The sequence below is a fragment of the Musa acuminata genome, chromosome BXJ2-8 (genome assembly GCF_036884655.1).
Source record: "Musa acuminata AAA Group cultivar baxijiao chromosome BXJ2-8, Cavendish_Baxijiao_AAA, whole genome shotgun sequence".
NCBI classification, from domain to species: Eukaryota; Viridiplantae; Streptophyta; class Magnoliopsida; order Zingiberales; family Musaceae; genus Musa; species Musa acuminata.
Window position 1 is genome coordinate 1,906,255 of NC_088345.1, and position 10,889 is coordinate 1,917,143.

The 10,889-nt window shown below is 42.7% G+C and overlaps 2 protein-coding genes across 3 annotated transcripts; one reads left to right on the forward strand and one right to left on the reverse strand.

Moving 5' to 3' along the window:
* The first annotated feature begins 202 nt into the window (after nucleotides 1–202).
* On the forward strand, nucleotides 203–6,390 carry LOC135618586 (uncharacterized). 2 transcript variants are annotated; one of them, XM_065119584.1, is made up of 8 exons: nucleotides 203–599; nucleotides 1,580–1,756; nucleotides 1,838–1,987; nucleotides 3,746–3,847; nucleotides 3,932–4,002; nucleotides 4,125–4,192; nucleotides 5,773–5,910; nucleotides 6,096–6,390. In XM_065119584.1, the coding sequence occupies exons 1-8, from the start codon at nucleotides 372–374 to the stop codon at nucleotides 6,098–6,100; spliced, it is 939 nt and encodes a 312-aa protein (XP_064975656.1). In that variant the 5' UTR covers nucleotides 203–371; the 3' UTR covers nucleotides 6,101–6,390. The 2 variants fall into 2 exon arrangements, with proteins under 2 accessions (XP_064975656.1, XP_064975655.1); XM_065119583.1 differs by lacking the exon at nucleotides 6,096–6,390 and having other exon boundaries at nucleotides 5,773–6,054.
* Nucleotides 6,391–6,755: 365 nt separating this feature from the next.
* On the reverse strand, nucleotides 6,756–9,530 carry LOC135618585 (putative receptor protein kinase ZmPK1). Its single transcript, XM_065119582.1, has one exon. It carries the CDS (start codon nucleotides 9,371–9,373, stop codon nucleotides 6,917–6,919), a length of 2,457 nt encoding a protein of 818 aa, XP_064975654.1. The 5' UTR covers nucleotides 9,374–9,530; the 3' UTR covers nucleotides 6,756–6,916.
* Between the last annotated feature and the right edge of the window lie 1,359 nt (nucleotides 9,531–10,889).

Below are 10,889 nucleotides of genomic sequence, written 5' to 3' on the forward strand. Positions count from 1 at the left end.
TCCGATTCCACCACATCGCGATTATTTCGTGTTCTAGAAAAAACGAATAAATAATCTCACCTGTTCGATTTGTTACCGACGTTCGTATTGGCAGAAACGGGAGGCCCCGCAGCTGAATCTCACCTGGTCCACACATTATCTGGGTCGGTGGGTGTGGCCCAATTTTAAAACCGAAGAATTAAAAGGAAATATTACCCAATTTGCTCTCCCAAGAGACAAAGGGCAGGCTATCAGCGAGGGTTTCTTTTCTAGGGTTTCGGTTCGATTCGGGCGAGGCTGCAGATGAACGCCGGAGCTGCTCCGGCACCAATCTAGGTTCTGCGTGAAGCGATTAGGGGTGAGCGGAGGAGGAGGAGAAGCAGCGGCCGGAGATGCAGACGGAGGCGCGGGTGGGAGCTCTTTCCTCTGGCCACGGCAATGGCGGAGGCGCTGTAGACGGCGGGGCAAGGAGGTACTCCGCGCACGACCAGCAGCAGCGTCAGCAGTTGCAACATCAGCCGCAGATCGGGACGGTTGCGCACCTTATTGCCGGAGGAGTCGCCGGGGCGGTCAGCAAGACGTGCACGGCTCCTCTTGCTCGCCTTACCATCCTCTTCCAGGTAACTTCTCGCTCTTCCTTCTCTTTGGCGACCGGGAAGACGAACTTTTTGCTCTTCCCTGTGTTCTTGTGCTCCATAAATCTACAAGTATATACATATACCTCGATTTTATTTGAATATTATTTCTGGCTACATCTTGTTGCACCTAAATTATGTTTGAGGAAAAGGCGAGCTGAGCGTTCTTGGCCGCACTCTCGTTGATTTGCTGATTCAATAGTCACAGTATTTCGTATCATGGACTTTTTCTTGGCCTATGGCTTCCAGATAATCTCTAAATGGTTTGGCACAAATGGAGCCCAAGCCTTATCATTTCTGCACTTGTAGATCAGTACAGTTACGACGGATATCAGATGTTAAAAAACTCAGCATCCTAGTTTGGATTAAGATTTCTTTGGGCTTCCACCCTTAGGCAATCTCATGGCATGAAATGGTAGCTTGTCCCCGACACGTAGTTGTTGCATTTTGCTGTATGCTGGTTGTGTAAGTTATGATGTTGGACATCATACAATAATGCTATGAAGATTGCTAATGAAGGGAAGCTAGTCATGCTTTCACCAGAGTTGATGGCCTTATAAATGAATATACAACTATGAGGCTTAAAAACATAAAATGTGGCGTCTATTAAGGACTCATCAGACTTCTTTGATTTCATTTCTCATACAGTTTTTTAAGGCTCTAAGTGACTCAAATGGTTTTAATTCCCATCTTCTCATGATTGCTAAATCTGCTTAAAATTCATTGAACATTTTATTGTCTACAATATCCCTTGAAGAAAATCTGTTATAGGGCTAAAATCTTTTCTTGTTTTTATGGTGCTATCAAAGGATTTCGTCTTTCAATTCTTTATCTAGTTTCCTGTAGGTTTTAAGCTATTTTTGTGTCCAGTATTCAACCTTTTTATTCCAGGTAGTCAAAGATTCATTATTTGTCCTTTTCATATATGAGTCTCATGGTTGTATTTTATGGCATCCCAAATTTAGGTGCAAGGAATGCACTCTGATGTTGCAACTCTAAGGAAAGCTAGCATATGGCATGAAGCTTCTCGTATTGTACATGAAGAAGGTTTTAGAGCATTTTGGAAAGGAAATTTGGTGACAATTGCTCATCGCTTACCTTATTCTTCTATAAGTTTTTATGCTTATGAGCGATACAAGAATGTAAGTGAAGTTCAGTACTGAAATAAATCTTATGTTTGACAACACCACTGATTTCTGTTTTAAATTTATAATCTAATGCAGCTACTGCAATTGATTCCTGGGCTAGATAAGCATAGAGATAGTGTGAGTGCAGATGTCTGCGTGCGGTTGTTTGGTGGAGGTCTGGCTGGAATTACAGCTGCATCTGTCACATATCCGCTGGATCTTGTTAGAACACGTCTTGCAGCTCAGGTAGTTGCTTCCTTTGTCTGTCAATTAGCCGGATTCAGTCTGTTAGTCTTACATTAATAGTGAATCTCATACTTTTTGATCCAACAAAAAGTTCTTGCCATATTTGCCTTTCTGGAATCCATATCAAACACATTTATTTGATTTAATCTTTTGGCAAATTGATAATGGTTGTGGTATGCAGAAGCTCAAGTGTTATTTCACTTGAATGTGCATTTATAATTTGTTTCTGTTTCTATGGTTTTGTTTTGTATGTGGGTATAATTTTTATTTTCTAGTTACAACATAAGGTCATATCTTCAACCTGAAGTGCTAAGTGTGAATGACCTAACCCACTTTTCTCAAGTAATATGGGTTGAAGTAGATTGTGGGGCCACAGTGAGGTCCGGCTGAAGCAGCTAGTTCCGAGGTGGATGTCCTGAAGTTGTGCTGTCCCAGCTCCTCTAATGCTCATGTTCAAGCTATGACAAGTTAGTGAGGAAATTGTTTATTCTCTGTGGCAAGATAGCTCCTGTCTGTACCTGCAGGAGCCCTCTTTTTATAGTGCTTAGACTACTTTATAGTTGTAGAAGATTCCCCTTATCCAGACAGTTGAGAGAATATTCACCATCTAGATTTATTGCTGATGTTGCGGATGAGCTGGCCAGCCTCAGTGGAATTTAATTTGGACTTTTTCAGGTTCAACATGTAGCGACATGATTCCCTATGTCAACAAAAGAAGTCACTTTGCACCTGAGAGCGCTAGTTTGATTGCAATAATTATCAGCTCTCCTACTGCTTTATCTTATTTCTGCTTTTTTATGAGATGTTGGCTGCTGGGTATTAACATAAAAGAGCTTTTGCTTTGAGTAGCACAAGTCTTATTATTTGTTGTGGTTTTTTCATTTGCCAATGAGCAAAGCAATCACATGGTTGCTTTTTTCCTTTCTGTTTGTTATTCTTTTTCATTCATGTATAACATACTCCTTGCTTTTGTTTTGAAAATTTACCGTTTATTTTGTTTGATAATGCTCAACCCATTAATTTTAATGTTTGGACTTGATAATTTTTGAAATTAAAGGTTTGTTGAGTTTAAAAAGTAAGTCAATTGTGTCCTTCATCAATGCATATAAAATTGATTACCTGCACTTTGTGGATGAGAATGAAACATGTGTATCATTTTTAAGTTAACACTCACTTATGCAAAAGTTAATAATAAATATCATCTTAGTTCATGATTTACCAATAATGGGGTTACAGTCCTCAGTATTTTCAAATTTTGCTGTGGCACTAATATAGTATATCTCTAATCTCCTTTTAGGTTTTGGTCAGTGGGTCTATTGGCAATCTAGTCATTTACCATAGTAGTACTTGAACTGATTTGAAGTCATGAATATTCTGATTACTTATATATATATATATATATATATATATATATATTTCAAAAAGCGATAATGACCAGCACCATGCTGATAAAAAAGTAGCAAGAATTCCAAACCAACCGGTCACTTCCTCTTCCAAAAACAAGAAATCCTTTTAACCTTTGCAAAATTGGCCAACCAATAGGCACATTTGTTCCCCACTATATAAACATGCATGATAGGGTATTCAGAAAGGTTAATAAACTGTTGACCACCAGCTCTGCATTTTACTCGATCACCAACTTGGTGTTACCTTCCTTCACGGCCCATTCAATGCCTTCTGGTTGCTACAATATGAGTTTTAGACTTGTGGGTTGCAGTATCTTCAAATGTATGACTATTTCATCTCTTAAATGTGCAGACGAATACTATGTATTACAGGGGCATTTCACATGCTGTGTATGCTATCTGCAGAGATGAGGGTATGAGAGGATTATACAAGGGACTTGGACCAACATTGATGGTAAACTTAATCATTGAACTAATTTTGATTCTGGTGATGGTCTTTAATTGTTTTTAGTTGGTGTTGACCATTGTTAAACTGCAGGGTGTTGGACCCAGCATAGCAATCAGCTTTTCTGTGTATGAAACTTTGAGATCTCGTTGGCAAGTTGAGAGGTGATTGGATTTCTGTCCTATTGATAAGCTGCAAACTTTAATCTGAGTTGGAGGTTTCTTTCCATCCAATGATAAGTATAACATGTGATTTTTTGACTTTTTTTTTCTTTTTTTGATACTAGGCCATATGATTCTCCTGTATTGGTTAGTTTGGCTTGTGGAAGTCTTTCTGGTATTTCATCATCAACAGGTACATTGCCAACAAACTTATAATGTACAGTAGAGGTTAGATCACATCATTTTAAGCTGTTATTCATATGAATGAAAAACCAATTGATGCCTGAATGTGAAAAGCTAGAACCTAGATGCACAAGTCTGAAAACTTAGAAAACTACAGTTGTGTGGTCTATTTGGGCATATTAGCATTTGAAACAAATTGAAGCTAGGTCTGCATATTAAGTTACGATGCATCTCAAGTTTCCATTAAGATCAAATGAGATTATTACATTGTGGAAGTTTATGACTTCAAGCATATTTTATTGTTGATTCATACATAAGAATGTATTTTTGGATGAAGTTTCTTATTAGTTGTTTTAATCTACCTTGTAAGGATGAAGTTTCTTACTAATTGTTTTAATCCACCTTGTAAAGCTGGGAATGCTTGTCATGCTTGTTCTTATTGAGATTCAAATATGCACATTTTTCATTTATGGCCTTGCAAACTTAGCTTCGGGTGTATTCTATCCACTTGTGTTACATAATGGCTAATTCATATGGTTATACGGTATGACTAATTCATATGGTTATACGGTATGACTAATCACTTGTCATTCTCTAGACCATGTTTAACTTATAGCTAAGTATAAATGTCAAATGTAATAAATTGAATTTGCTGTTGGAGTCATGGTATAAGTGATAAAGCATGCCAAATGAAGTTCATATATGGTAGGTATGCCATTCATGTTACTTATCTGTTGTCGGCAGAAGATAATGACCTTTTAATCTAGAAAATTTGTTGGTTCATCCATATGACAGGTCCCATCATCATTTAATTCAGATTCATATTCTTCGGATTTTGCGTTGTATTTGGTTATTTCTGAGGGCCTATTTAACGAATAGCAAATCTTAGATGTGCCTATAGTTGATGCAGGAAAAAAAAGTCTTTATAAAGATATGTCTAGTCAAATGTGATATAGTAACTGGGTTGATCAAATCGGAATATGCATTTATGCATGGTTGAATTTGGGTACACTTTCCTTCCGGTCATGGCTGAATTGTTGGCAGAGAGAAGCTTTGTTATAAACAGAAGGGTGTGCTGTCAGAACAGAAGGCTTATGTCAGAAGTAGCCAGAATGATGCTGCTGAAAATGACAAGACGACAGCATTGCTGTTTCATGAAGATAGCTGTGGAATCAAACGAAATCAAATGGGATCTATTAGTTTCCTGATTATGGCAGATGTCTTTTAGTAATGGTTACCTGCAATAAGTAAAATCAAGTATAATTCACAAGATAGGTAGGAGAGAGAGGAGCATATGGGGGAAAAAAAAATAGATGTTGGATTGAAAGAACTAACATTTATTAATAAAAAAATCAATAAATATCTTTTTCTTTTTTTTTTTCCATCCTAGGACTGACTTTTGCATAGATTAAGATCTTAATATAGTTCTAAACTTGAAAGTACTTTTTGTGGACTGACTTTTGTATAGACTAGCATGCAGGATGAATTTTTGAGGAACTGCAACTTTCCTATGTTAGTCATACTTGAGTGTCTTTTTTGGTCCACTGTATAGGAATCTATATTGCTTACATCTGCAGTATGATTTTGCAGTGACATTCCCGTTGGATCTCGTGAGGCGAAGAATGCAGTTGGAAGGGGCAGCTGGAAGGGCTTGTGTCTATAAGTCAGGCGTCTTTGGGACGTTTAAGCATATAATTAGGACCGAAGGATTTCGAGGCTTATACCGAGGTATCTTGCCTGAATACCTCAAAGTTGTCCCCAGTGTGGGCATTGTTTTCATGACCTACGAGACTCTAAAATCAATCTTTTCAAGCATATCAGCAGATGATTAATGCTCACAACTCCATTATTAGCATTCCTCGGTCTTTGACATCTGCCATGGGCACATTTTTTGACTTTGTTTGATGATACAGGTTAGAAAAGTATGCATCTTTCAGGACTCCCCCATGGTGGCGAGTTTTGCTGTTGCTGCCATGAAAATTCTTTAATTTTTGTATAGATGAAAAGGCTTTTTGTGGATGCAACTGGTTACTCGTTTAGACTAATTCATCAGCCATCATTTTGATATTGGTGAGAGTTTGCTTTGACCATCATCATTTAAGGCTTTGAGATTATTTTTTTTTACCCCTGTTGTTTGTTTGCTAACGATGGATAGCAGATCTAGTAATGTTTATTGGTGAAGGAATCCGGGGGCAAACTTTAAATCGGTATTCAGTTCTCATTGGGTCATTTATTGTGGAGTGGAATCTCGAATGTGACGTTTCAATGGAGTCGAGTCAGTCACCATCACAAACCCCGCCGGCCACGGCGGTAGACAAAGACGGGGATGGCTTGTCGCCATAATGGTTTCTATTTGTTGGCCTGTCGCTGTGGGTTGCTTCGTGAAACGGAGGTGAATGCTTTCGTCGTAAGCAGGAGGGTCGTCGGTGTTAGTGGCCCACGGTTCTTTGATCTCTCTCCTCGGAGCAGTCTGATAGCGAGTGCCATGATTGTTTGTTTGATAATAAATATTTCTAGTTCCATGATATTTGTTTGCTAATAAATATTTCTAGTTCAAACGTACATTCTCTAGATTAAGGGATTCAAACATTCTTTCTTCCTAAGGTAGCTCGTATTAGCAGCAGCTCTTCATACCAGCATACATGTGTTTTCGATGCTCTTAAACCTACATAATAATAATAATAATAATAATAATCATCATCATCATCATCTATCATCTATTTAGGGACTCGTTTTAAGGTCCGTTACTGATTATGACTTGCTTCTTGTCTCGGCCACCTGCCGGGATCTCATCATCACATGAGAGAAGCATCCGCACCACCGAATCCATGGTTGGCCTTCGATTCCTCTCCTCTTCCAAGCAAGCGAACGCGATTTCCATCGTCACCATGGCCTGCCTCCAATTTACCTCCCCCTCCAGTCTGTGATCTACGAACTCACCGATCCATGCCTCTTCTCCGCTCTCCAGCGCCGCCTTGAGCATCATTACTGTCCTCCGCAGCACCATGCCCACCTCTTCCACCCCGTCCGCCACCCACTCGGAGACTCTCTCCCCCTTCACCAGCTCCAGGAGCACCACCCCGTAGCTGTACACATCCACCTTCCCGTTGATCGGAAGGCTCGACGCCCACTCCGGCGCGATGTACCCCCTCGTCCCTCGAATCCTCGATGGGTTGGAACCTGCTCCGCCTCTGTTCAACAGCTTCGCCAGCCCGAAGTCTGCGATCTTTGGTTCCCAGTCCTGGTCCAACAGGATGTTCTCCGGCTTCACGTCGCAGTGGATGACCCACTCGAGGCACTCGTGGTGCAGATACGCCAATCCTTTGGCCACGCCCACTCCGATCTGGTACCTCTCGCTCCACCGTAGTAGTCTACCGGCGGCGCCACCGCCGAACAAAGCCTTGTCCAGGGAACCATTCTCGACGAACTCGGAGACCAAGAGCCTGTGCGAGCGTTCGGAGCAGAAGCCGAACATCCTGACCAAGTTCTTGTGGTATATCCTCCCGATCAGATTCAGCTCGGCATTGAACTCCTCCTCTCCTTCAATCACGTTCTCCAACTTCTTCACCGCTACCACCCGCTCGTCGTCCAAGGCCGCCTTGTAGACGGCTCCGGAACCTCCCCTTCCGACAACATCCTTGAAGTCCCTCGTGGCTCTTTTCAGCTCTGCGTACGTGAACCTCCGGAACTGGCTCGATATCGCCTGGTATCCCTCGTCCGTCGAGCTCCGCTTCTTCTCCCTCCTGAAGATGAACCACCAACCAGATGCGATGAAGAGAGCCTCTACCGCGAAGAACGCCGTGACGAACCCGTAGAAGTACTCCCACTTGGTCTTTCCTCCTGCTTTACGACGCAACTCGGATTGACCCGCCAAAGGTTGCACCTTGGCGTCATTGCAAACAAGTTCCTCAGCCGCCGCTGGTATCACTGGGTATTGCGAGTGTTCTCCTACGTTTCTCGGGAATTTCATGTAGATGGTGTTATTGGTACTCTGAGATGATCTGCCATTGAAGAGGGTGGTCTTGGGATAGCACTGTCCTGATCCCTGCCTATACCCGAAAGCTTCACATGAGCAGTCCTCGCTGCAGATCTTCCTGCACTCTTCGAACGAAAGACCCCTGGTGTAGTTGAGATCGAACCCCCAGAAATCCGTATAGGGAAGCCTCAAGAACCGATTCTGGTGAGGATGGCAACTGATGTTGTGCTTGCGCTTGCAACCTTTGCTCCAGTCGCTTGGGTCGTTCACCTCGAAACCGGGTGGGCAGGTACATCCCACCCTGGCGGAGTAGACGCAGAGCCCGTTTCGGCCGCAGGTGCCGTGCACGTCGCAGGGCTGCAGAACCGCCTGCCATGACACCGACCAAGTCCTGGTTTGCTTGCTTAGGCTGTAGAGTCGAAGGTTGCCGTCGTAGTCCAGAGTTAGCCTCCTTGTGATCCCATGGCCGTAGTCAGAGGCAATGAACTCCAGTTGATCGCTGGCGTAGAAATACCCCATCTCATCAAGAACACCATTCCTGGTGCTGTTGTAGCTGGTTCGACCGTTCTCCCACACCTTATTGAAGGGATTAGGCCAGTAGATGCTGGAAATGTCGGGCCCGTCGTAGATGAGGCGGAGGACGTTGTCCGTGTCGAAGTAGAACCTGTAGTAGCCAGACGAAAGCAAACCCGAAGCGGACGCGGAGACCAGCGGCGTGCTCTTGGTGATGGGTTGCATGGGGAGGAGAGTGTCGGTGGGGGAATCAAAGCTTTGCCACAGAGTTGTGTTGTCGGCATCGACCACCACAAGATTGCCGGTGTTCAGCAGCAGCGCTCGGTCAGCGGAGCCGGAGCTGGTGTTGCTGCTCCACACCAGCGTGCCGTCGAAGTCCGTCAGCGCCAGGCGCCCGCTCCTGCGCAACGTGATCCTCGAGCCGCGCCCGTTCACGAGCTGGTCGCGGTTCGCAGTCCAGGCGACGGTGGCGTTGGCGGAGTTGGCGAACCAGATGGAGAAGGCGTAGGCGTTGGAGCCAGCCTTGTAGAAGCCGCAGGCGAAGGACTCGTCCTGCGAGACGAGGATGTCGGTGTCGTCCTCCACGGAGAGCGATGATCCTCTGGTGAGAGAATCCCGGCGAAGGGCCGAACAAAAGGGAGGAAGCGTGGAGACGACGACCAAAAGAGCAGCGAGGATGCAGGGACGAGAGAGTCTCTTCATACTGCACAAGTCGAAGATTTGCCTTCCCTAAGTTTCCCTTTCGTTTTCCTCCCTTCCATCAAGAGTTTCTTTTATGGTGTATGTTGAGACGCTCGGATTGATTAGATTCGAGTCTCATCATATACGTCGTCTTCTGATGTGATAAACCGACGATCGTTTGGAAAACATCAAGTTTAGATGACGATCGATGAGCACTAAACGTCAGCCATAAAGACTGCAGAACGTGAGTTGACTTGGACTTGACCCTTTGCTAGTATTGCCGACTTGCACGTCAGCCGATAAAATATATGAGGTCCAAAATGGGGGCTAAGAATAATCAATCCCCCGTTGTGAAGGTTTATAAGACCGACTTCCAACATATCAGATTGATATCAGATCAAGTCTAAGTGATAATAATAGATCTTATGATCATTTATTACTAATAAAAGGGAGATGAGCCTCACAAGAATAAGGAAGGGGAGAGTTATTGACTGTAAAAGAAAAAAGAAATGTTAAGAAGATGTTCATGTATAAAATAAGGATAGGAAAAGATGATTTAGTCTCGTATTGTCACAGATATTGAATCGATCCATAACTAAATGATGACAAGTTTAGTTCAGAATTGTCTCTCAATTTAAAATTCTCTATTCGTAAGTTGGAGCCACCATAGAATAACAGCCGTCATTCGATTTAAGATTCACAAGCTGCTAAAGTTTGATTCGCTGGAAGAAGAACAACACATTCACTCAGAAATTATCTTCAATCGACAAAGCAAATGATGTGGTTTCTTTGGTCTAATCAATAAACCTAATCCAAGTTTTATAATTCATGTCAGTTAATCATCATCCGACGTAATCGCTACGTAAAGTCCTCGATAGGAGTAAAAGTTCAAGTCACTTTTTACTCGCATGCACATGTAGATAAGAGTCCAAAAGCAATTTCAGGACAAGTAGTTCAAGGCACTCTTATTATCCACGTAGATAAGAGACCAAAAAAGAACTATTGGAACGATTAAAAATAATCTTCCTATAAAATATTTTATGAAATAGTCTATCCCGTTGGGATTAGCTATAAAAGCTCATCTTCGTTACGATAACGAGGAATAGACTTCTTTGAACTACTCGTGTCCATACTAAAACATATCGGATTACTTACTTGGGCGTCATAGAGATCGAGTCAGGAAACTTCTCTCAACCTCGGTCTTCGTATAGGTGGCACATTGGGAGCTCGACGTTTTCACTTTAGAGGCACCTCAGACAACCCTACGCATATAGGTTCGGACTACGTCGAGCTGACCAAGATGTCAACAACTTCTTCCCTCATTATTTTGGCATTAGAAGGAGGGCTCAGTGTCGTAGGAATGATCGTCCGCCAACCTTCTCAACGAACGTTCAAGTGAGGAGGCTCTGCCCCCGACCCATGTACTTTCACTCAAGGAGGCAATAGCCACCCTTGACTTATATGGACGCATCCACCTCGATGTAAATATCGATGTAATACTAGCACCTATTTAATAACCTAGGTTTCTCACTCTTAT